The sequence below is a fragment of the Semicossyphus pulcher genome, unplaced genomic scaffold (assembly GCF_022749685.1).
Source record: "Semicossyphus pulcher isolate SPU_LCO1_2020_fin unplaced genomic scaffold, fSemPul1.0.p SCAF_16, whole genome shotgun sequence".
Lineage (NCBI taxonomy): Eukaryota > Metazoa > Chordata > Actinopteri > Labriformes > Labridae > Semicossyphus > Semicossyphus pulcher.
The window spans coordinates 24902185-24928611 of record NW_027211670.1 but is presented as its reverse complement, the minus strand read 5'-3'; the positions used below and the strand labels follow the sequence as shown (position 1 = coordinate 24928611).

Here is a 26427-nt window from a genome sequence, read left to right as displayed (position 1 = left end):
TGTTGTTTCTACATGGTCGGATGAGAGTGTCCCAACTGCACTTGGCCATATTGTCCTGTTCAGGGTCGCGGGGGGGCTGGAGCCTATCCCAGTTGTCATTGGGCGGGAGGTCGGGTTACACCTGGACTGATCGCCAGTCAATCACAGTACCAAGTGTCCTAATCCGGGGCTGCAGCCTTCGAAGGAGGCGGTCCACAGAGGATGCTCCGTTCACAGCCGTCCGTAGCCTGCGTAGACGTTAAAGCCGAGCTGAAATGAGACGGACATGCATCACCAGCTGTTCCTGCCGTCACCCTTGTGTCACCAAACGCCGCTCCTGTCTCCTAGCAACAGGTAGCTAGCGGGCTAACTAGCTAGCATAACTAATGTCGAGTAAGTTAACCTAATATTTTAAAGATAATTTGTTTCAAGCCCTTTTGTTTTTATAAACATGTGTAACGCTAGCTGTTTGATTGCGCTTTCGTGACACAATCGGCCTTCAAATACGGCCTTCGAAGGCTGCAGCCGCTGGATTGGGACACAGCTATAGAGTCAGACGACCTTTCACGCTCACGCTCACACCTACGGCCAATTTAGAGTCACCAATGAATCTAACGAGTACCTGGGGGGAACCCATGCATGCACAGGGAGAACATGCAAACTCCACTCAGAAAGGTCCGCTACGTCTGAACCGGGATTCAAACCAGGAACCTTCTAACTGTGAGGCATCAGCTCCACTACAACCACTACAACCACTGTACCACCGTGCAGCTAAATACTTGCATGCTGTTTCCTAAAAATTAAGTAAAAGTTCCAAACAAGTTAAACATATTCTGTTGCATTGTTCTGACCCGCCCTGATCTTAAAGCTTAATATATGTTGTTGTTTCTTTGAATTGCTCTTAATGTTCTTAAAACACTTTGAATTGCTCTGCAAATAAATGGTGCTCTATAAATAAACTTGTCCTGCCGTTAAGAAAGAAAAACAGACAAAGAAAAGGAAACATTTAAATTAAGAAGTAAAAAAAACAAAGAACCTCACCAACATAGTTTGTACTGGACCGTGATCCTTGATCAGATTACTGGATTATTGGACAGGTTTGTCAGAACAACCTGACTTCCTGTGTGTAAAATAAAGAGTACATCAGTCAGTGATTCACACTAACCCTGCAGTACTCGAGTCTGACCACAGGGGGGCAGACTGCTCTCATGCTCAACACACTGAGGTGAAACAAAGAGCATCAACAGGTGACTAAAACAACCTGCTGGGGACGGTTAAAGCTTTACTCCACGAGACTGAAGTTAGATTCTTAAATCAACAATAATGTGATCATGTTAATATAACATTTTATTCTTTTTTAAGTGATTTAAATCTTCTTATTTTGCCTTTTTTATTCCGAATCTTAATTTTTTTTTTTGCCTGATATGTTTTTGTAGTTCTTCACATATTTTCTTACAGTTCAACATTTTATGATTTAAATGTTTATCTTCAAATCTTTGTTGGTATTTTATAGCTTGAACGAAAACCCTGTTTTATTATAGAGACGGAGGCTGAAAGAGTGAGAGGGACACTTTTTATTTATTTAATTATTGAAGTCCGTTTGGTTGCTGTGCATGAATCTCAGAGGACATACAGTAAGTGAGCCGCGTCTGTAACCTGTTGCGCTGCGTCTGGATGAAAACGCAGCGCGCAAAGGAGGCGCGTGTGTCCACGAGCCGTGCGTTCCTGCTGTTGGACCGATATCTGAGCGCGTGAATTATGAACGAATACAACATAAAGATGAATTTCTCCTCGGCGAACTCCTCCTCGTGGAAAGCGGAGTCTGTGGTCATTTCTCTGGGCTTCTCGCTCATTTTCCTGGTCGGCACGGTGGGCAACTGTCTGGTGCTCGCGGTTCTGTTTCGTAACGGACAGATGAACCACAAAACCACCAACCTGTTCATCCTCAACCTCGCGATAGCGGATCTGTGCTTCATTGTCTTCTGCGTGCCCTTCCAGGCCACCATCTACACTCTGGATGAGTGGGTGTTCGGCGCTGTGGTGTGTAAAGTCGTGCACTTCATCATTTTTCTCACCATGTACGCGAGCATCTTCACCCTGACGGCTGTGTCCGTGGACAGGTGCGTCCTCCACACTTCATGCAGTCACAGAGAGAAACGCTCCACACTCACCTGCTGCACACTCACGAGCAAAATACTTTAAACTCTGTGTATGTGAAATACTTCAAAATGAAGTTTGTTAAATTAGATAGATAGATAGATAGATAGATAGATAGACAAAATGCAATGATTATAAATGAAAGAAAAACTAACAATAAAAGTAACATTTAAAGGGCAGTGTGTCAAATATTTCCTGTCTTTGTCCTCACACATCTTTTTAAAGGTTTCATTGTACAGAAACAGTTCTTCGGTCTTCGCTGTGATTTACTTCTTTAATATCTTCTCGGCTGATGGAGGAACCTCTCCAAACACGTATGCACGCAAACATACCAACAAACAGCTCAATTAGTGTCCTGGTATTCACATCAACACACCCAAAGTCAGATTAAACAGACTCGTTCATTTCCTGCATCCTGTTTTTAATGATTTTTTTCCAGCTACGTCGTTCTGGGAAATGTTCATTTAAAGCTCCATTTCAGCTGCAGCTCCCTGCAGTGAACAGTCTCATCACCACGGCAGTTTGAGAAGAGATCATTTATTAATCCCAAACATGCTGCACACACAAAGGCTCAAATTACACACATGCACACACATGCACACACAGGAACCAGCATTAATGGAGAGATGTCAGAGTGAGGGGGCTGCACGTGGACATGCACCCCGAGCAGTCGGGGATTCGGTGCCTTGCTCAAAGAAACCTCGACAGTCCAAGGGAAGGAACTGGCACCTCTTTAGCTCTATCAATCCATGCTTGGTCCGTACCAGGACTTCAACCGGCCACTCTCCGGTTCCCAAGCCAAGTCGCTACAGCTTCCGTCTACCCAACCTATCAATGTTATATATTATAAAATATATATTATATATTTATATATTGATGTTATAAATATATAACTTTATATTCTGGAAAATTAATTTGATACACATTTATTCACAGCAGAAATGGTTCCAGAAGAAAGCCTTGATTATCTACAGCTTTCCAATATCTCAAAGGGACATGCATCCAAACATTTCATTTACTCTGTTTTCCCCTGATAACGAGTCATTTCCAGTTGTTTTGTCGAGATCTCGACTTATTTATCTCGAGATAACAACGCTGCAGCACGTAACGTCTATGTAACGCAACGTGTGGCCATTGGCAGCGTGACCTGCTCTGTAACATCACAGCGAGCAGCCCGTTGTCATGAGAAAATCAGCTTCGTTATCTCGAGATAACGAGATAAATAAGTCGAGAAAACAACATGAATTTAACTCATTACAGGAAAAGCGGAGTAAATAAAATGTGTGGATGAGTGTCCGCTTCGGGCTTCCGTACGAAACACCGACACCCGCACCTGTAAACTGCTCTAGACATCATTTACATTTGCATCAGTGGATTAACAGATGTTTTTCAACTCGTGTGCGTTCATTCTTCTGATGTCCCGACTTCTCACAAGAAATGTGGAATTCCTTAAACAAGCAGTCGAAAGACGTTGTCTCGTCTCTGGACTAAACATGAATTCAGACTTTTTACAAATTTGCATCAATGTATTTTGCATTGTTTCACCCGTTAACTACAATTAAATCCCATCTAAAATATGTTGTTTGGGGTTCATGCTGCTGTAATAAACAAGCTTACAGATGTGTGACTTGCTAGATCTGTGAAACTGCCAATCATTGGACAGAGACGGACGGACGCTCTCGAACAGATAGTTGGTTACCATTCTAGAAAGTCTGGTACCAAATCTTTCAAATCGTCAATCTGTTTGCTGGTTTACCTTGTGTAGCCAGAAGTGGTGGAAGCTTTTATTCGGATGAGATGTGTGCTCCAGATGATTTCATGAAACTAAGTTTCAGTTTCCAACGTATCTAGAAGTCCAGATATTTTCAAGGTCCACAATGCAAATGATCCTGCAGTCAAACTAGCATTGCAACTTAAAAAAGTACTTCCCTTCTGGACTGGACACAGCTAGATGATTCACACCTTTCAGTCACAAACATCGGGTCACATGTCTTCCCTTTGCTCTTACAGGTACTTGGCCATCTGCTACCCGCTCCGCTCCAGAGAGAAGAGGACACCAAAGAACGCCCTCGCCTCCATCTGCCTGGTTTGGGTCCTGGCTTTGGTTTTCTCCGGTCCGTACCTCAGCTACTACTCTCAGATGGACCTGGCCGGCTCTGTGGTGTGCATCCCTGCCTGGGAGGCCAAACCCCGCATCGTAATGGACGTGTGCACCTTCATTGTCGGCTACCTGGTCCCTGTCCTGGTGCTCAGCCTCACCTACGCTCGAACCATCCGTTACCTGTGGACCAGCGTGGACCCCATGAAGGACATGTCCGAGTCACGGCGGTCCAAGCGGAAAGTCACCAAAATGATCATCATCGTCGCCGCTCTCTTCTGCCTCTGCTGGCTCCCTCATCACGTCGTCATCCTCTGCATGTGGTTCGGACGCTTCCCCCTCAACCACACCACCTACGTCCTCCGGATCCTCTCCCACCTGGTCGCTTACACCAACTCCTGCCTCAACCCCATCGTCTACGCGCTCATCTCCAAGCACTTCCGCAAAGGCTTCAGGAAGGTGTTCAGCTGCTCGGTCAGGAGGAGGGAGGTCAATAAGGTGCACGTCGTCCCGGTGGTGAACACGGTCAGCAGTGAGGAGACGTCAAACTGAAGCCTCGAACAGGACCAAAAGACGGAGAGGACGAGCCAACCGAACATCAAGAACTACGAGCATACCCAGGAACAGTCTTTAGATGAATCCCAAAAGTATTATCTCACAAGACTGAACGTCATCCTGTTTCTCCATTCATGATCCCCAGAGGAAAAAAACTACTGACTTTGGACATCCCCAGACTTTCCTTTCGTCTCACCATGAAGTTAATGTTTTGGGGTGAAATGTCTCAGAAATGATCGGATGGTCCCCAAAGTATCACTTCCATTGACTTTACTGATAGACTGCCAACAGCAGAAATTCGACTCTAGCTGTGTCCCAATCCCGGGGCTGCATCCGTCGAAGGCCGATTGCGTCACCGCGGCGCGTAGAAGGTTGTCCCATTTTGAAGGCTCCTTCAGATGCGTCCTCCTTTTCCTGGGCCACGAAGGATCCATCAGATGCATCCTTCACGGCCTAACATATCCCAATATTCATTGCGTGCCAGTTTGAAGAAGATGTCGGACTCTTAAACAGCCGAGGAATACACTTTAAAATGTAAACGTTTTTGGTTTCAACTCAATCGAAAAGCTGCGATACAAATGTTTAAAAAACAAACTTTAAATTATCTTTGACATAATAGATTAACTTACAGCTAGCTACCTGTTGCTAGGCAACAGGAGCAACGCTTTGCGATGTAAGGTTAAGGGCGGGAACGGCTGGTGACCCAAACAGGAAATGCTCCGTAGACCAGACCTGATTCGAATGTCTCGCTCGTTACCACTCCCCTGAGACGCTTCAGCTGGTTGATAACGAGCAGATCATTCAAATCAGGTGTGTTAGAGTGCAGAGAAACCTAAAACAGGCAGGAAGGTGGCCCTGCAGGAGCGGGGTTGGCCACCCCTGATCTAGAGGTTGGTGGTCGAGGGCGGTAGATGTTTCCAACAAACTCGAGACGTCACACATGAAACGTGAATGTGAATCATGTGTGAAACCAAAAGTCAACATCGACTTCTTTTTTAATCACGTGTGCAATGTCACTTATATTCGTACGGTCACTTTGTTCACGACACTTATATACACAATTTAACAAACGTCAGTATTAGTAGCACTTATTTTATCCACACTACAGAAGCCCTACGCGGACATGCACCCAGACATTTTATTTTTGTTGTTTAAGATCTCGACTTATTTGTCTCGTTAGACAACAAAGCTGGTTTTCTCGTGATAACGGGATAATTTCCTGTCGATGTAGAAAACAGAACAACAGGCTGCTCACTGTGATATTATGCTGCCGTCGCCACACTAATGAGGTCAGTTACACCTGTTTCTGTGTTTGTTTTAGGGGACTTATGATCATGTGACGTTACGGTGCTGCAGCGTTGTTATCTGTGTAATATGGATGCATGTCTGCTTTGGGCTTCCGTACCAAACAACCTTTGTGAATGTATAGATGTATTATATGCACACTGGTGCAATGTACTCATTTATGTATATATGAAGTGTTCAGCTGTGTAATGCCAACGCACCTCCCTGCAAACACATAACACACGAGTATAGATTTAAAGCAGGCGTGTGACGGCCACAGAAACCAGATCTTTCTCTTCGTTTTGTTAGCATTTATGTTTTTTTTACTTCTGTCTGGATTCTTGGAAAGAGAATATTACAAAAAAGGTCCTTAAACAGATCGTCTACCCCACCTTTAAGTTCTGCTTTAAAAAAAACAGGCTCCAAACTGAGTAATTAAAAGAAGCAAGAAAAAGTCAATAAAATATGAACAAAACTCAAAAGCTACCAAACAAAAGAACGATAAAAAACGATGCAGGTCACCAGTGTCACCGAAAAGGCTTTTCAAAATAAGAGTTTTCAGAATGAATGAGTGGCTTTAGTCGAGGATCAAAGAGCTCAGATGAGTCAGGAGGTTTGGTGAAACAGAACTTGTCTGAGGAGCTGTGTGGGTTTTGGACTGAAAGAAATGTGTCAGGATGTTATGTAAGCATCACTTCAGCTTCAGATGCGTTAGTGATGTAGCAGCTTGTTCAGGCACCTCGCTGTGATGTGTAGTGGTTTGGAGCTGCATGATAACTGACTGTCATTGGAAACCTCAGTGTTGCTGCTGTAATGTGCGATGTAAGATGATGTTTCATTGTGTTGTCATTGTGCCTGCAGTGTCTTTGTGCTGCTCAGAACATCGTCAGTTTTAAATAAAACCATCACATTGTTACATAACTGCTCTCTGCCTGCTTAGCAACATGTGACAGCCTCTGTTGTTAACAAGAAGAAGTCACAAAGATCCTGTGAAGAGGCCGCCTGTGACGTGATGCGGCATAATGACCCGTCGAGCCTCGAGTTAATGACACGCCTTTGTGTTACAGGTTTGGCATACAACACAGAGTCCTGACTTCACACATGATTTTGTATTTTCAGATGTTTTTTGGTTAAAAGTTTAAAAATCTAACGCCATGCAAGATAAACCCCAGACTCACAGCTAGAAGGTTCCTGGTTCGAGTCCCGGTTCAGACGTAGTGGGCCTTTCTGTGTGCAGTGGGTTCCCTCCGGGTCCTCCAGCTTCCTCCCACAGTCCAGAGACATGCTCGTTAGGTTCATCGGTGGCTCTAAATTGCTCAAAGGTGAGTGTGAGCGTGAAAGGTTGTCTGTTTCTGTATGTCAGCCCTGTGATTGACAGGTGATCAGTCCAGGTGTAACCCTGCCTCTCACCTAAAGACAGCTGGGATAGGCTCCAGCCCCCTGCGACCCTGAACAGTGGTTCCCAACCTTTTTTCCTTGGGAACCACTGGCATAGATAATGGATGGATGGATAGATGGACATGGGTTTACTGCACACGTTCATCCCTCTTTGCAGGTTTGGATTATATTGATGTAGACATATTGAGGGTTAAACACATAAAAGCAACAACTGCTAGTTATGCTCGTTGCAGCCTTAATACATATCACTGTTTTGGAGAAACATAACCATTGTTTCGGCTGGGGGTGGGGGGGTAATAAATAGTTTCGTTTGGTGAAATGACGGCATACTCTGGGATACAGGATATCGTACTTTAGTTTGTACCTGAGCCATTTCTTAAACAGTTTCAGGTTTCAGTATCGGAATCAGCGGTGGGAATCAACGTGTAATTTGCAATACGCGGCCCACGATACTGATAATATCACGATACAGCGATTCTGTGATAATTAATGTGTTGAAAGACATCATATAACGATAAATCACGATATCTGATTAACTGAAGTAAACAAAAAGCCCGTAAAAAGGTGAAATGCAGGATTAATGTATTTATTTACTGCACTTTGACACAAACTGAGATGAAACACTGAATGTTGAACTACAGAACAACTGTGAAAACAAATCAGGACTTTGGATTTGAAAGTGATTGACGCATCTCTCAACTTTCCACCGCTGTCTGACATCACCCCGCTGTCGTCTTCTTTCATCCTGCCGTTCACTTCTTCTTCGGTCAGATAATTTCCTTTCACGTTATCCTCACTCATGTCATGAGTGCCATCGTGAGGAGTCCTGAAGTAGTGTTGCTGTGAGTGAAAATCACAGAGAAATCTGTTTACAGCGCCGTATATTTGTAAATAAAAATATCGATATTTGGTGCCAGAATATCGATAATAGTTTAGCACGAGTCAGGATGGCGATATATTGCTGTATTGATATTTTCTCCCACCTCTAATCGGACGACTCTTCTAGCTGTTGTTTGCTGCTTGGCTTTTCTTATTCTGTTCTTTTTATAGCTCATCTTCTCATCCTTGCACATGCATCTTTCTTTTTTTTTTAATCTAAATGCGACTTAATGCTGCTAAATGCTCCATTAGCATCCAGCAGGTAACGACGAGCTGTTTGAGCAGATGTTGAGTCTTTTAGTTGTTTTATTTGCTGCTGCTGGAAACGACACTAACGAGAGCGAAGGACGGGAAACAAGAATTTGTGGACTGTTAAACTAAAACATCGCGATTAGATGGTGATCATTCTTTGTGGGAGATTCTCAGACACCAACTGAGCATGCTCCAAGTCTCTTCCTGCAACATCAGTCGTCATTTTAATGAGCACGAAACACCATCAGGAGCCTCGCACTCCGCAACAACCTGAAACACTGATCATCAAACACTTCCTGTCTGCCGATGTTTGATGAGCGGTGTTTTCTAACAAACACAAAGGTCACGTCTGATGAAGACGTCTTACCGACGAGATGTTTCTCTCACAGAAAATCCCTGAAATGCTCGTTGGGACGCGCACGATCCGGATGCTCCTGGTTTTAATGATGTGTTTTCTTCACCTGTTGTTGACTCTGTCGAGGTTCCGGAAAGAGCAGCTATTTCTGGTATGTTTTCTAACCAATCATCTCATTCACAGAGATCCACAATCAGATAACAAGAGACACAGGACGCTCATTGTTCCGTCTGTTATCTCTCAGCTCTAATAATCCGCTCTGTGCTGTCGTGCTCTCGTGTAGGCGTCATCAACAAAACAAACCATGACCCGGGCAGATTACCAGGGTTCCCTTTATTAGTGTGAAGCTGGAGCAGCTAAATTACATAAATACATCATGTTGGTTTCTTTGTACAAAACATTCATAAGAGACACAACAAGGGGGGGCAGCGGAGCGAGGGGAGGACGAGCGTCTCGGCTGTCAGAGGAGCTCGTGTGGTGTTCAGGGAGACGAGTGTTTGGAGAGCGTGAGGAAGAGGGGCCGGGGTTAATCAGGCGGACGTGTCGAACAGCTTTTCAATCATCTCCTCCACTTCCTCCGGTCGATACTTGTGGTACTTCTCAGGGTTCTTGGTGAAGGAGATGTTCGCGCATCTGGAGGAAACACAAAGGAAATGTAGGCGTTAAGGGAGTCACACGGTGGCAGGTGTAGCTTTGCTTTACAGATATCTGACGAATTTTTAGTGAGAAGTATTAAAAATGCAATTGACACTAAAACCAATTTCTTAGTCTGAAATATTTGGACTTTCTGACGACTACTTAGTGAAAGAGAACGATGATGGTGTCGACAAACTTCTTGCACAGTAAAGCCTTCATTGGATGTCGATACGGTGTTACTTTCATTACTGAAAATTATGTCGATCAATGTTTGTCAACAACCTTTCTTCCACCATGAAGACGAGACGTTGACGAGCTAAAAAATAGATGAAGCTTTCGGACATTTAAAGTCCTTGATATTTTCCCCCACTGTGCGTCCAATCTGCCAAAAACAAGCAATGCATTCCTGTAACTGGGTGAATTGGTTGAGGGGCGTGTGCAGGTCCCCCTGAATCCGACCCATCCGTACAGGTGAGGATGTCCCACTAATGCACTGTAGTAACGGGAGACGGAGAGACGCCCTGTGGCTACAAAGGTGGAGGAATCGGTGGGACAGTCGAGGCTACTTTATCCAAGGTAAGGAATCCAGTTTTACACAAGTAAAAGTGTAAAGAGAGTGAAATGGTGCAGATTTTACGTGGGTCAGAAGTTTAAAAACACTCCTTAAATCACCTTTTAATTTAAAGACGTGCAGGGTAGCCTTCTGAAAGAGTCTTGAGATGCTGTGCCAAACATTCGGCCCATTTCTCCTGACTGACTTCAGTCAGGTTTGTGGGCCTCCTGACCCTGACGTGAATTTCCTTTTCAGTTTACAAAGACGTGATTGGATCTTTCTGGGCATTTATTTTGAAATTCTCTGTTATGAAATAAAGTAGACCCTGTAGACGTACCACAAGACCATCAGCACCTTGTTGAATCTATGCCACGAAGGCAGCTCTGAAGGCAACTACTTCTAGCAAGGTGTAGCTGATGAAGTGGCCGGTGAGTGAGTATCCTCAGCTGTAAGTTTAACCCTGTGAATGTGTGTGTTTGTGTCACCTCTGCAGGAAGCTCCTGTAAGCGTCAGACACGACTTTCTTCTGGGACTGACGGATGAAGTCTCGCTGCTCTTTGTCCGGGATGGCCCAGCCCTTCTGGATCTTACACAACTCCTCCAAACCGTCGTTAAAACCCTGACAGGCAGCGAGGAGGAGGAGGCGGAGGAGGAGGAGGAGGAGGAGGAGGCGAGGTCAGGTTGTTCTTTCATGTTTATGAAAGGATCGAATGTGTTTGAAAGATGTTTGAACTCACCTTGAATTTGTCTTTTATCACTTGTCGCTCTTTATCCTTCAGCTGCAGGAAGAAAAGACTTGAGTTACAACGACAGGAACTATCCAGGCTGTTACATGAATCTGAAACATTTATTTCTTTTACGCACGTTAACTTTAAAACATGAACCTGAGCGTCAGAGGAGCCAGCTCTGTTTCCAAAGAATATGTAAAAATTCTCTAATATTTTCAGTGAAATCCAAACGATCCACGTCAGTATGAACAAGTGCTGTTATGACTTTGACCTGTAGGAGACAGTCGCGCCTCACTGGGCCTCTGCTTAAACTGGCACACTACCAACTTCTCCTCAGTGCCAGAAATCATACACACGTGTTGAAGTTGACACGCCTGTAACAAAGTTTGAGTCAAAGATAATAAAGTGAAGTTGTTACCTTGGTGCCAGGCTGGAAGACGGGCATGTTCCTGTCCGTCAGGTGCTCTGTGACTCTCACCCAGCTGCGACACAGTAAAATATAAGAGGTTAGCACAAAGTGACAGACATGTTAGCATGTGAGAGGTTGTTTCTAACGCCTGTACCTGCTCTTGTACATGTAGATCTGCTGCTCGATCAGCTCTCTGTATTGGCCCTCTGCTTTCTTCTGGGTCACCGTCACCAGCTGGATCAGCTCAGACCTGAGCACGTTCACAGGAGACGGAGAAACACGTTAAAGAGACTGTACGCTACGACGGGGTATCACGGCCTTTGTAAAGACAAACATATAAAAAGCAAGACTCGGTCAAAACCCAGAATGTGGCTGACTGCATCAGGTCAGTGTGCGCTTTTATGGGCAGCGTGTTACAAGGACAGTTAGTGGTAGTGTCTATGATGTGAATGTTCTGATATTAGTAGTTGGTGTGGTTTTGTTCCAGTATTATCCACAAAAAGTTGGATATCTGTTCACGGCGTGAAAAACCTTTAAAAGGAGATGAGTGAAGTGGAGGTACTTTCCGTATGAGGCAGACGGCAACGTGTTTGAAAGCAGGTGCGCGATGCGGACGCAGGTGAGGACAGCGGACGAGCAGCAGAGGAGCAGCCCCGCCTACTCCCCGAACAAAGTACCCAGAGCCGTATAGACTTGCGTCAGTGGAGGTCCAGTATGCTCCATGATACGCCATTGCTATAAATAAGTGGTCCATCGGAGTGAACAGAGATGTTGCAACGGCTCTGAAAGTATCGTAAGTAAATCACAAGAAAGCGGTTTCTCTCTCTGTAACAATGCAGCATGCGGAAAAGAAAGACAGGAAGTCGTTTATCGCTTCCCGCCCGGCACGTTCAGCGGTGTCCCCAGAGGCAGGTCAGCCAAAAACAGAGCCAGAGGAGAAGAGCAATATTCCAAAAATGACCTTGAAATTCTGAGATTAAAGTCATAAATTTGCCTGAAAAAAATGGTAAATTTATAAGATTATAATGTCATAAACTTGCTGCTCACACAGGCGTGCATGGCACACGAGAAGCAGACTGCATAGAGGAGAAAGACTGAGCGAGCCTCTGCTGCAGACACACGTTTCTATGCTCCCCGTTTGCCCCAGAGGTTACATCACACATGAGTTACCCTACGACCTCATGACGGAGACTAGAAGAACACAAACCTGCATTACTGACAAAAACATACTAAACTACTTTACATCAGTGGTGTCCGTCGTTTTGCCATTTTTTCTGGCAAATTTACGACTTTAATTTGGGAATTTTCAAGTTTTTTTCTGGGATTATTACTCGTCTCCTCCGGCTCAGTTTTTTTTTCTACAATGGCCCTAATACGCCGTGGCAGTAAGCTGGAATATTTGCATATTAATAAAATATGAAACTGTTGAAATCATCTCGCAGTGATGGAAGACGTTTTTAGGTCATTTGCTTAAAGAAGAGAAGAATTAGCATCAAAGTATCAGAAGTGAAAGTTTGACCCGTTAAAGTTCACTGAACCGACAACCTCAAAATGTTTTGTGGTTTTCACTGATATAAAAAAACAGAAAATGTTTTAACTTAGAGAAGCTGGAAACAGAAAATGATCTGACTTCCTCCTTTTTATAAACAGCTTTAAATATGAATTAATTCTTAGAATCACTTTACTGCAGTTGTCGTTAAAAACATCAAATATTAACGTCATGGATGTAAACGAGGAAGAACTCACTTCTCCAGAGACTTCAGGATGTAGTTGTAGTTGTTGTGCAGAAAAATGGAGCTCAGAGCCGAATCCTCGTACACTTTGGATTTGCTGAGCAGGTTGAGCTGCAGGTTCCCCAAAACTTTACCTGAGAGGAAACATCATCCATCATGTACCGAAAGAATGTCATAGTTAAACACAGAGGCGGCTGCTTTCTTCATACTTACATATATAAGTGCTGAGGAGCCTCTTGTTGAACTCGGAGGTGTAGCTGCTCGCCGAGGAACTCGTCTCTGGAAGAGTTTTTAGCAACAATTAACCCACAATGATGAGTCCTAATCTGATAACGTGTCTTTAATTATCTCTTTAAGACAGAGTGGGAGGAAATCCACTTCTGCACTAATGATGATGATAAGTATTAATTACAGAGGAAGCTCTCAGGTTTCCATTACAGCATCTGAAAGTGCTTAAAACAGCCTGCATGTGACAGCTGAGTGTCTCATAATGTAACATAGTTAACCGTTCAGCATTAAAATAAACTTCACAGCGCAGAAAAGATCCAGAAAAACCCAACAAAAAAAAGTACCTTTACTAAAGTAAAAATAACCTTGGACTTCTCCCGTCCACTCACAGCCAAGTGTTGTTTTTTACATGCATCTTAAAGCTTTCACTTCTTGGACAAACATATGAACTGTTTATAATATATGCATTGTTATAAATTAAATTAACCCAGCAGTGTTAAAAAGTCGTAAAGATCGGTAATACACTTTACTGATAGCACATCGGGACCTGCTTCTTGAACACGTCTGTTTGCTTACCTCGGGGGTCTAAAGGTATATTGTAAGTGTCCCCCAGTACTAAAAGGGCCGAGGCAAGGCAGAAGAGAAGAGAAGAGAAAGAAGTGCAAAAAGGTTAGAAAAGATTTGTTAGTGCAGAGTAAGCAAACAGTCATCAGCCAGGCAGCGAGGGGGCGAGCGTTTGAAAGGAGGAAAGGAAGCAAAGACAGGAGGGAGCCGGAGACCTTCAGATACTGATTTATAACCTCCACATGAGCAGAGATTACAATTAATTACAATTAAATAGTTTGTTAAATATTACTGGGAGCTAAAACACGTGCTTGACAGACGGTGGGTTACACACAGGCTCCCTCTGAAAGGAGAGAAGAGCAGTTTGAAGCTGCACACGGCCAGAAGAAGGAAAAGGTCGAGGACGTGAGGATGAAACACATCAGAGGGACTCACAGACACAGAATGAGTGAGGGGAGGAAAAAGGACACCTGGGAAGGTGTTGGGTTGGTAAAAGCGACACAGGAAAAGGTCGAAACTGAGTGAGGGTCCATCTAATTAGTCTATCTGTGTTCACCATCAGCATCAGTGATGTATAACACAGTCTAAGTGTTTGGACTGTCGCCTTGTTTCAGCTCTGTGCTTCAGGGATGACAAATGCAAACATGAAAGTGAGCTCAAAGCTTTGTTCCCTAATGAGGTCGAAATGTGTGTTAATGGAATATTTATTACTCGTTACAACAAGTCAAGTTTTCCAAGACGCAGGCTTATTATTGTGTAACATGCAGCTGCTGCACTCTACATGACATGTTTAACGTTCGGTAAAAGACGTTTTAAATCAGATTTGTGAATCACACTTCAGACAAACGAGGTAAAAAGACCTGGTTCACCGATCACAGAGGTAATGACTGAACTTAATCACAATATTTCACCATAAAAACGGGAATTTAGAGGTTTCAAATTATTGGATGTCCTCAAAAATATGGATGTGTGCTCTCCACGTTAAGAAATGTTAAAGGGATAGTTCAGGTTTTATGAAGTGGGGTTGACTGAGGTACCGATCATTAGTGCGTGTACTACGTACAGGAGTAGATAACAGTCAGCACGGCCCGGTTATAGTGTTGTGAATTCAGCTCTTTGAAGGGAGCCGGATCTTATGGGAGCCGTTCGCAGACGTCCCAACACTAAGAGGTAGAGAGCGGTCAGACTCGCGAATGTGCCTGCACGATATTCTCCCGTGTCAACACGCGCAGATTTAAAACTCCTCACTTTTAAAATGTAAAAGGAAACAGCAGAGTAATGTTGGAACAGTTAACGTCATTGATTTGCTAATAATTTATGATACAACTCTGTAGGACGACAGAGACGTCAACAAAAAAACAACAAACCGTCGGCACTATGTTGTGGTGACACGAGTCCGCTGCACATGACCGAGCAGAGCAGAGTTGCAGCAGAAAAAAGCTGCCTGTGGTAACTCGGCATAAAGGGAGGTGGATCTAGGGCGGGTAGTATAAAGTATTAGAGAACGTCGTTCACACCAAATAATCGGATCGTTCGCAAACGTCACAGCACTATCCTGTTAGGAGAAGCCGCTGAAAAAGCTCCTTGGCTGCTTGTGTTCATAGTTAAAGGCTGCATGAGACCTCTTATGTACCTGATGTTATATAGTTTCATATCCAACCCAACATGTTGAAGAACAGAGCAGAGAAAAGACACACATGACTGTCCAAACACTTTCTAACAGAATAATAAACTGTCATTATGTGCGGAGTAACCAGGAAATCTACACTCATGTTCCAGCTTTGAATGTAAAATGTTAATTAGTTCAGATCACACACATCTGAAGAGGATCACGGCTGATATTAGCGCTAAATGACACAGCGTGTGTGCAGCCGAGCGGGGCAGCAGGAGGTCTGACATAACGGCAGCTCACAGGGCGTGTGGGTGAGGCTGTACCTTGAGAGGCCAGCATGGCTCCGGCCGTCTCGTGGAAGTCCAGCAGCTGCTGCAGGAACAGGATGGCCTGCAGGGGGGGAGAGGTCAAGGTTAGCATCTCCTGGGCTTATTCATTAAACAGACACGCTCCTTTATGTGCTGTTAGCCGTTTACATGGAGACCGGACAAACAGAGATGTCTTCATAGAGAGGTGTTAGTTTGAGGAGCAGAGAGAGCAAATACAGCCAGCAGAGTTACGTAACAGAGAGGTGAGCGAGTGCTAGCTTACGTTGCTGGTCAGCTCGTGGACTGTTCCATCTTTGGGCATGTTGTACTCTTTATCAGGATCATTCTGCAGTTAAACAGGAGAGGAATGAGCCACTGAGGATTGTTTGAGTGATTGGTGATAAGTAAGAAAATGTGAGCGTCTTGCCTTGATGCTGTCTGCAAACTCCTCCAGAGCTTTGGCTCCGATGGTTTCCATGGAGGTGATGAGAGTCGGCAGCTTGTTCTTGGTGCTCGCTGCTGTTCCCTGCAGACCAGGTCAAATATATTTAGCTCACAGACTCAAATAAAGAAGAATCTTTGTGTGCTCTCTCACAACTTGTGCACAACTCTCAAACACTGTGCAAATACAATATAGAGAGAATAGAGAATAAATATAGAGAGTGAAGTGCCTGAGACCTGCAGTGTGGCGTCAAAGTCGGCCTTGTTCATCTTCAGGTGTCTGAGGATGGGGAAGATGGTGAGGACGGCAGAGTAGTCGTGCCGCATGATGGCTCGGCGAGCTGCGGACACGATGTTGTCTCCCTCCAGCATCAGGTTGTCCAGCGCCTCCTGTGGACAGACGAGGGAACAGGAAGAGGATGAGATGTCTGGACTTGAGTCGTACATAGTCTGACGTGTTCTCTGTCTTCAAGTCTAGGGACGACAGATGACGACCCCTTGTTGATTGGATTAATTGCAGATTAGGACAGCCTTCAGCGCTCGCAGACTAAACCAACGAACCTGAAAAGTCTTCCAGTCCGCACTAAAGGTGAAGGCCTGACATTCTCAGACAAAGAACACGACTGAGCGTAGGAAGCTAAGGAGCTCACTTTAACAACATCCTTTTGCTCATCAAAGAAGCCATGGCAGAATAATTACTATGAAAACTTTTAATCATACACGTTAAGCAGATTTAATTGAGCTGCATGAACTGCAGACTGATGCTCACCATCAAATGAAGCAAACACAATCATGTCACTTCACAGGGCTGCCACACACAGACAGACAACTATTTCACACTGAGGGGAGATCCAGAGTCTCACATGAACTTGACCTGCATGTCTTTGACTCAACACAGAAACCATTGAACCGCAGGGCTTCCTAGAACACACCCAACACACACATTTATGTCTCTTCCATTGAACTCTCAGTCCCAACAACACGCAGCTCTTCTGCCCGTTGTTTGAAAGAAAGCTCACCAATCTGTTTGGTCTACCTCGCCGTCAATCAAGATACAAAACGGCCTTCAAAGCAAAATGAGCTCCATACTGGGTTCAAACATCTCCTTACGTGTTGTTATGCAGGCAACATGTGCACAACAACGTTCGGCTGTTTCCTGCTTGGTTCAACTTTCTGTGTTGAACCTTATGATCAGTAACATGTTCTGATTTTGAGAACATGCGAATAAAAGTTACTTTAAATTAAGTTTTTTTGTCTGTTATTTATTGTTTATGAGCCCAGAGATGCTGAAGTTTCACCATAAACCTCTGATTTCAAAGCATTGATGGATTTCTGATACATTTAAAAAATATCTGACACTTTCTAATTCTGATAAAAAATTCTAATAAAATGCATTTTGTTTTGTTCAAATGTTATGTTTTCAAAAGTGGAGGTTAGATTAAATATCACAGCAAATCACGAGCCTGTACACAGCCGACATAAATACAAGTTTTAGCCCCTCCATTCTTCAACTCCCCCCTCCCTCCCTCCTCACTCCCTGTATGACACACGGGCACTGAAAAAAAGATTTAAATGAATAAAAAAGGGCAGAAAACAGAAAAAAAAACCTGTTTAAATGTAAATAAAGCAGATCAGATCTCCTACCTTGCAGATATGAACGACTATATACAGTCAGTGATGAAACGTTATTGCACACATTGTGGTATAAACAGTTAATTTAATTTTCTCTGGAGCCTTGGATTAATTACATTTAACATTTTTTCTGGGCAGATCCAAAAACGTTCATAATCCTAAATCAGCATCATAAATATTGAACACAATTACTGGCATAAAGTCTTCGGACTTAAAATACTTTATGTCAAGGGTCCAGTTTGTTTGTTTTTCCTAATTAAAGAAGAAGAAGTTTGTATGCGTTACATTTTTGCAGATTCTATTCTTTAAATATGCAGGATTTCCTGATTGTTGTAAGCTTTGGAATAAACTGAATGAAACTGCAATTTCTGTTTGTTTTTCTTCTATTTGTTTAAAGTTCAACACAACACTGAGGTCAAAATCAGGTATTACACTTCATCAAATCAAACAAACAAACCTACTGAACTTGAAATAATAGTTACATTCTGAGGATTTCATTAAACCTAATCAGCTTGCTCTAATCAGTAACATGAGTAACTGAACGCCTCTGACCTGAATGAGGGAGTCGAAGGTCTTCTTCTGGTGGTGCTCGGGGATGATCTCTGCCAGCAGGGCGTACTCGCTCTGGGCCAGCTTGACGAAGGCACTGATGCAGTGGATGTAGGAGTCGATCTCGATGTCCAGAACGTCGTCCTTCCCTGAGAGGAGCACCGGGAGAGATCCAGTCAAACTGCACGTCAGAACATTTCCCTTCTGTGTCTGTGGCTGGTTGTTAAGAAGCAGTTACAGAGTGTGTGTGTGTATTAACATGAGGGTGTAAATGTTAAAGCTGCTGCTAAAATAAAACTTGATGTGTTAAAGCTGCAGAAAATACACAAGTCTTATAACCCTGCTTTGTTCCTTCTCTTTCCCCATGTTCCCGTCACTCACCTGCGGCGGCCCCGTGCTTCTCGGTCAGGGCGTCAGACAGGTGTTTGACCCGCAGGTCGTGATCGTAACCTGGTGGGTGGGGGGGGTTCGGGCATCAGGGATACAAGTCTAGTCAAACCACTGGGGTCGTGACTAGACCAGGTGGAGGGGACGGGGGCAAACCTGAACCTGGAACATCTGAACCGACCACCACCAAGCACCCAGCAGGGGGGAGGAAGCAGGGGACACCCGCTAAGGTCAGGTGGGGGTGTGTTTCGTGTGTGTGACTCATGTCTAAGTTAGTCAGTGTGTGTTTCCACTACATGAAAGCAAAACAGAAAACGTCACAACAGCTTTTGAGTTAATGCAGCTTTTAAAGGCTGATTTCATCCCGTCACACTTTGACGTGACGCAGATGTATTATATTTTGTGGTGTAGTGACTCTCCTACACTTCCCAGAATGCCTTTCACCAAACTTTAAAGGATATTCTAAACATGCCTCATTTAAAGTAATGAAGACAATTTTGTCTACTGTTGCCGAGCAGTAGTAGATCCAGAAATGACAGAGAGTAAACATTTTTATTCAGAGTGATAAGTGGTTTAGGATGACTATCTTTCGTCACTTAATTCCAGCTGTGTTTAACTGCATTATGTAAGGACTTATTAGCTAAATGTGTGCTCTATGCAACATATGCATGATCATAAAGCTGTTGTGACTGAGGAGATTCATGTGTGCTTGTTTCTCTAAATGAGAAACAACATGGAAGCACGACAGAACACCGGTACACTGTGAGCGAGAAGGAAGAGAAGACACCGAAGAGAAGACCGAGGTGCGTTACCTTCCAAAGGAGTGAGGTTAGAGCCCCCCTTTTTCCCATCCAGCCCATGCTGTGAGTACTGTTTCAGAAGGTTCTGAGCCTTGCGAATGGTCCCTGGTCCCATAAACACAGAGACAGAGTCCAGAGGAGGAGGGGCAGCAGGTCCAGACAGCCAAGAAACAGAAGAAGGTAGAAGAAGAAGAAGGAAGAGCTAGGTGATGAAACACAGACACCACCACCCACACAGGCAGCAGGGGTTTGTATGTGGAGGGCGGGGGCACAGCCTAACACCACAGCTACACAACAGGATGACCAGTGAGAGACAGAGCGACTACAGCTACGTCATGAAAACACACCAGGGCACATGTGCTCAGTGCCCAGGGTCATGTAAGAGCAGATAAACAGGTTAGGTCAGGTTTAAACACAACAGCCGACAAATTAACACAATTAACATGACTAATATTATAATAACAGTCTGTTACATGGATTAAACATTCAACATTCATATTAAAAACAATGTCTTAGCTTGGTTAGTGAGTTAGTCAGCACACGTAAAGCTGCATTCATTTCTTATGTTCCGTTTTTAGCCACAAGGGGGCAGAAGAGCACATCAACGCGCTGAGAGCAGAGGCTTTGTAACGCTAACTAGTCACACATGTAGTCGCAGCCAGGTCTGAATGCAGAAGTGCCCTAAACCTGCATGCGTTGTTATGTCCAGCAGGGGGCTCAACTGGTTGCAAAAGAAGTCCAATTGCATAGAAGTCTCTGGGAAAATTAGCCTTTTTGTCACTTGATATATTACCTGAGTGAACTTACTTTCTACTTTCTGCTAGGACCGGTTCATTTGTCAATAAGCTAACAACTGTTAAATGAATCTCCAACTATTTTCATGATAAAATCATAGTTTCTAATATCAAAATTCTCTGATTCCAGCCTCTTAAATGTGACTTTTTCTGGATTCTCTCTCCTCCATGACAGGACACTGAATATCTTTGGCTTGTGGACAAAACAAGGCATTCAGAGACGCTGGGGAAGACAAAGAAACGGTGCAGATACAACCTGCTGCTGGATAACAGGTTAATCTGTGTGACATCCAGACAATGAGCTGAGGTCACAAAGGGAGGCTACATCTCCACCGACTCCTGAGGGAAATATCCGTCTCTGTAGCTGCTAAATTCTCCACATTTTGCACCAGCTGGTCTCTAACTGTGTCTGTCTGCTCATGACACTGATGTTAAAACGAAGTAGGTGCTAAAGGAGGCTTAAAAGCTCTGTTATTGTTGGGATCATAGACACATAAAGTAAGTTAATCCATTTGTAACACAACATAAAGTGATTAGTGGAGCTTTAACACAGATTAGATTGGGTCATCTTTTAGAGTTTTAGTGAAGCAACATGTTTGCTCTCTCTTCACCACAATAAAGTCTTTCCGATCCTCGTGTCGTTTCTTTGTTCCTCTTGTAAATTGTTGTTATGACACTTCAGCTGAAGCAGCAGCAGCACGGAGCTCTGAGTGTGTGTTGAGTTCATTTTAATTCAGGCAGCGCCGTCAACAAGAGAATAAATCAAACACAATAAAACCCTGTTCCAAGATTAAAACAGTGCTAACAGATTTGTGCCTGAGGAAGCAGACAATCAGCTACACACGCCTCCGATCAACACGACACACAGTTCTGCTACACATCTGTCACAACACGCACAGCTAACTTACACAAACACTAAGAACCCTGGAGCCTCTAGTTTCACTGTGGCAAACTGTGGGGATGCAGCAGCGGCAGGTTTTTGTTCCAACAAACAAAATGAACCAGCAGGTCTCAGATAGTCGCAGATAATGCCACTGAAATACAGTCACATTTACACATAATAAAGCATCCTGCTCGACTGTCAGATCAGGCCTGTCATGAAATCAAGCGTTTTCCATCTGAGGCAGCCGGCCAAAATAAAGCCAATTCTTCAGAGGCAGCACTTTGAGACGGTAACCCTAACCTTTGTCACCACTCGGCTGGATTACTATAACGCACTGTATGTGGGGGTTAGTGGGTCCTCCATCGCCCCCTTCTGTGCGTCTTTTAACTGGCACACGTAAACATGAGCACATTGCCGCCATTCTAGCCTCACTCCACCGGTTGCCCGAACATTTTCAAAATTATTTTATTTGCTTTAAAATCCATCAGTGGTCTTGCCACACCCTACCTCTCTGAGCTGCTACACCCTTATAGACCCACCCGTGCTCTCAGGTCAGCCGACCAGATGCTTCTGAGTGTGCCAGAAACTAAAGAGTAAGCTCAGAGGGGGCCGTGCCTTTGCTGATGCGGCTCCAAAACTGTGGAATGATCTGCCTCCGCACATGAGACAGGCCTCTTCACTGTTTTTAAATGTCTTCTTAAAACCCACCTCTACTCCTTGGCCTTTGACACCTTGTAAGACGTTGATTGTATTTGTATTCTATGTATCTATTTCTATTAATGTATTTGTATCTAGCCTCGTGTGAGCGTGTATTTTAACTACACTACTACTGCACGCACATCATAGGAAACCCATGTCCTTCAAAATAAAAGCGCAGCATGGACTTTTTGCAACTATTTCGTCTGCGACCCACTGAAAACAGCTTTACGACTTACTTTTGGGTCCCGACCCACCAGTTGAGAACCACGGTGTACACAAAGTACTTGCTTGTGTAGTCCGTGCTTTAACTTTTAGTTGCTTTGTGTGCCCCCTCTTTCCCCTCAAACTTCTGACATATAAATCCGATCTTTTTGTTTAGTTACTTTTTCTTCCATTTCAGCCTCTTACTGAAATGATTGCTGCAGTTTTCAGCAGATCACACCACAGTGAGACTAGAGGCCTACGTTTACACTACGAGAACATCTCTCCAGAGAACACAGAAAACTTCTGCTGCCTGAACCTTCCTGGTCCTACTTTTCACTAACAAACAAACTCATTCTGTCTCCTTAAATGTTGCATCTGACAGACAGAAGCAAGCACGAGGCACACACTGAGCTTTGTGTTTACCTGGGATGTAGACTGTCATCACAACATTGGGATTATGAAAGAGGAAAGGATGAAGGATTAGTTGGAGCAGACAGTAAAATCACAGAGGAAGAGTGTGGGGGGGGGTGATGCTTTACAGTTGGGTGAGGGGGGTAATTACAGAGAGGTCGTGGAGGATACTCGAGACAGAATAATGTGGCTGGATTGTAATCGAATCAAACAGACTCAGAGGTGAGGACGTGGATTTCCATGTGATGAAAGGTGCTGCTTTAGTTTAATCATCAACATTATGCAGAATCATGCGTGTTTGTTAGACTAATCTATAAGAGAGAGCTCGCACACTGGAGTGTGATTATAGATTGAAGTGGAGACATAATGGACTCTGTCTGAGAAGCGTCTGTTGCTGACCTGGTCTCTTGGGAGCCTTTTTGGTGGGCGTGTCCTTGCGTTTGGTTTGGACGGCGGGCGAGTAGAGGATCCCAGAGGAGGCGCTGTTCTTGCGGAAGTGATCCTTCAGGCCTTTGATGGAGCGATCCAGCTGGTTGGACCTGATCTGGAAGTAGACGTTCATGAAATCTGCAGGAGGGGGGAGGTGATGAAAAGGAAAGAAGCAGCATTAGTGTGGGTCAAAGGTGAGTTTTATCACAAAAGACCAAAATCCACAATCCCCAGTGTGTCTGTGCTTCACTAGTAATAACTGAAATTAATAGTCTTTAAAAGCAACAAACAAAGAGTTCGTTTCATCTTTAAAAAGGCTCAGAAAGAATGTTCAGCAGCAGCTAACAGGATGTGAGAAATCGCAGCACCACACAGGCTGCAACGTGCTAACACACACAGCCGTACCCTGGTTGCGTCCGTATTCCACCAGCCAGCCGGCGATGCAGATGATGTCTTGGAGCACGGCTTCAGGCAGGTGTTCCAGCACCACGTCCTCCTGGACCTCCAGCTCCTCGTCCACACTGATGGCGTCCAGGATGAGGATCGGAGGAACAGGTTTACTGTAGCGGGTCAGGAGGCTGCGAAACTCCGCCTCCAGCAGCTCTTTACCCTTCTCAAAGCGTGCTTTCTGCAGAAAAGCAAAAATCATTTGCCTTTTACACCTTATAAATGATAGGATATAAATCTGTTGACCCTGATATGTAGCTTATATTTAATGACTTTAAATCTTAATATAAGCTGGAGCTTATGAGTACGCTTATTCTCTTTCTTGCTGAGAGTTAAACAAGTGTACTAATACAACTCTCATATCTGTCCACTGAATATGAAGATGAGGGCAGCAGCCAGTTAGCATAGCATAAGGACTGGGTGCCAGGGGAAACAGCTTGTCTACAGGAAACCATCCAACAACTCTTCTGAGGCTCTTTACGTAACATGTTATATACTGAAGTGTGAAAACAACAAACTGTGGTTGTACAGAGGTTTTGTGCCAGACTACTTCCTGGACAGTCATTTTGATTGCCTGGACTGCTACCTGAAACTAATTGTAGCATACTGTAGGATAAGAGTGATGTCAGTCTAACACCCGGATAGTAGAGCTTCTCCTCTGATAGAGGACATTAATATAAAGATGAAGGTTAATAATTTACCACTGTGTTGAGTTCGGGGCTGTCAGGGTTGTTATCTTGAAAGTATTCCACAGCTTTCTGAATCTTTGCGATACAAGCGAGATACTCGTCCAGCCTTCCTGTCGGCCTGAAACAGAAAAATCCAACATTATGACACATTTCATGTTTTGGGCAAAATCCATCAACTCCAATGAAAGGCCAAAGTCTCACCCCTCTCTGATGATCCGGTCTGTGTCTTTGGCCACGTGGTAGTAACTGATGACATGATCCATGCAGGACAGGGTCTTGTCTACGTTCTCCTGCAGACGCTGCAGATTCTCTGTCTGTTTGTGGACCGGGATGATGGAGTTCTCCAGCTGCATCAGGCGACTCTCAAAGGAAGACAGGATGGAGACCTGACAGGACGGGAACAAAATCAGCACTGACCAAAAACACAAGAGAACAGACTAAAGATGAACCCTTGTATCTTACCCATGTTTCTCTACACATATTACATGTTGGAATGTACTTCATGAAATGTACTACTAAATGTATAACAAATATAGTATCTTAACTTGTCAAATTTAGATTACATTAACTTGGAGACCCCAGAGACAATTTCTGCTTGTGCAGCCGTTTTCCTATTTTTCAAAACAGGAAAAAAGGTTGATTTAAGCTTTAATTTCTAACCTGACCAAATCCCACAGTCTAGCTTAATAAACACTAGATTTAGACTTATCACATTCGGACTTAGTGACTCTAAAGATTGTATAACCCAAGTGGAAACAGAAATGAGATTTTCTCCATCCCAGCCACATAACACCAGGGCTAGCTAAAGAATGATCAAATCTGAACAGGACTGTGCAAGTAGTCTTCAGAGACTGCTTAAGAGTCCAAATTATACTTGGTAAAACCTATATTTTATTTTGAAAAACCGAATTAGGGCGATACATTTTATTTACATCCAACACCAGGTCTAGATCACTAGCCACTGTTCTTAAGATTAGACATGAGTCAACTGTTTATTATCTAAGACTAATGGATGTGTTTTTTGTATATGTGTGATTTTGTTTGAGTTTCCATCATACCATGCCCTTGGTCAGCTGATCACTCTTCTCCAGGTTTTCCCTGATGAATGACAGCGTCTCTTGCTCCTGTAACACCACACAGAAAGGCAATGACTCACTTCTTTCATGCTGTCAGTGTGCAGAGATATTGTATTTGTCTATAAATAAAGGTTTAAACGGCTAGTTAAGCCAGTTTAATGAGTATTCCTCAAAAAAAAGGCGTTTGTGATGCTTCCTTCCTCTCCAGCCATGTCTGACCTGCTTCAGTTTCTCCTCTATCTCCCGCTTCCTGGCGGACGCATCCTCGGTAGGAATCATCCTGGAGGTAATTCCCATCAAAGGACGGTCATCAATAAATTAAAACAGACTAACACACCGATTTAGATCATAAAAATGATGACAAAGATGACCCAAAGCTACTGTTGTAGGTAGCTAGCAGCAACAATATCAAGCTAGGCTGGTTAGCCCTTACAAGACATATTTCCGGTCTGAGTTTCAAAATAAAATGATCCATGTACACCAAACACGGATTTACATACACATAAGCACAAAATGTTGATGTGTAGTATAAATGTAAGTCATATGCGCTTTGCTATGTTATGTTTACCTCCAAATGTATCTTTAAATATAACGCATTATATACACATTTTTTTAGTGTGTAAAATAATTCGCATTTATTTCGAAAGTTACACCACCCAAGTTCCGGTAAACCGTTAACGCGACTAGGCGAGGCTGCTCTTCCGGGTCCGTCTTGTCCTGGGACCGTTTGGAACAAAATTGACGCCATGTTTGTTGTGGAAAGTAAAACAGTCCTGTTTTTATATCCATGTTTTATAGATGCATCATCATAATTATGGCGACGCTGATACCTCATTGTGTTAAATCACGTTACCTTTCAACCGTTGGGAGTCGCTATAATCTGGTGAAGACCCGTGAACAAAAAATATAAAAATATGTTAATTTACCCAAAATTTCAATATTACGATATCGAAATCACTAAGCAAACACTAGTAAATATAAAGGGTGAAATAACCTAATAACTATTACTGTAATACGTTTTTGTTTTTGTTTTGCAGGAAATGTAAATTTCCAACCATCAGGTTTTATTTTGTCAAAAATGCCCTTTGGAAGAAGGATTGATTGGATGGAATAAAAATGGCTGGCAACAAAATCTCACTTGATGTTGACATCATAGACTATGTTGAATTTTTTATATATTTATCTATTTCAAATTCTGAAAAATTGGTCTCCAAAGTAAAACTCCTTAACTTGTTGCAGACCCACAACAAAAACAATC

The 26427-nt window shown here is 43.6% G+C and overlaps 2 protein-coding genes across 8 annotated transcripts; one reads left to right on the top strand and one right to left on the bottom strand.

Annotated features, from left to right (window-relative positions):
* Positions 1 to 1737: 1737 nt before the first annotated feature.
* On the top strand, positions 1738 to 4786 carry LOC138593919 (galanin receptor 2a). The gene is made up of 2 exons (XM_069665003.1): positions 1738 to 2099; positions 4147 to 4786. Exons 1-2 carry the CDS (start codon positions 1738 to 1740, stop codon positions 4784 to 4786), a joined length of 1002 nt encoding a protein of 333 aa, XP_069521104.1.
* A 4459-nt stretch (positions 4787 to 9245) lies between these two features.
* Positions 9246 to 25576, bottom strand: exoc7 (exocyst complex component 7). Of its 7 annotated transcripts, XM_069664296.1 has the most exons (21): positions 25389 to 25576; positions 25152 to 25217; positions 24295 to 24479; positions 24106 to 24211; positions 23363 to 23585; positions 22928 to 23095; positions 19550 to 19642; positions 18732 to 18800; positions 18354 to 18499; positions 16407 to 16559; positions 16156 to 16254; positions 16012 to 16074; positions 15744 to 15810; positions 13821 to 13859; positions 13230 to 13295; positions 13030 to 13150; positions 11438 to 11533; positions 11293 to 11356; positions 10884 to 10925; positions 10632 to 10765; positions 9246 to 9590 (listed from the first exon to the last, which is right to left on the bottom strand). In XM_069664296.1, exons 1-21 carry the CDS (start codon positions 25464 to 25466, stop codon positions 9488 to 9490), a joined length of 2181 nt encoding a protein of 726 aa, XP_069520397.1. In that variant the 5' UTR covers positions 25467 to 25576; the 3' UTR covers positions 9246 to 9487. The 7 variants fall into 7 exon arrangements, with proteins under 7 accessions (XP_069520397.1, XP_069520391.1, XP_069520393.1 ...); XM_069664290.1 differs by lacking the exon at positions 18732 to 18800 and having other exon boundaries at positions 9247 to 9590; XM_069664292.1 differs by lacking the exons at positions 13821 to 13859; positions 19550 to 19642 and adding an exon at positions 22541 to 22552 and having other exon boundaries at positions 9248 to 9590.
* Between the last annotated feature and the right edge of the window lie 851 nt (positions 25577 to 26427).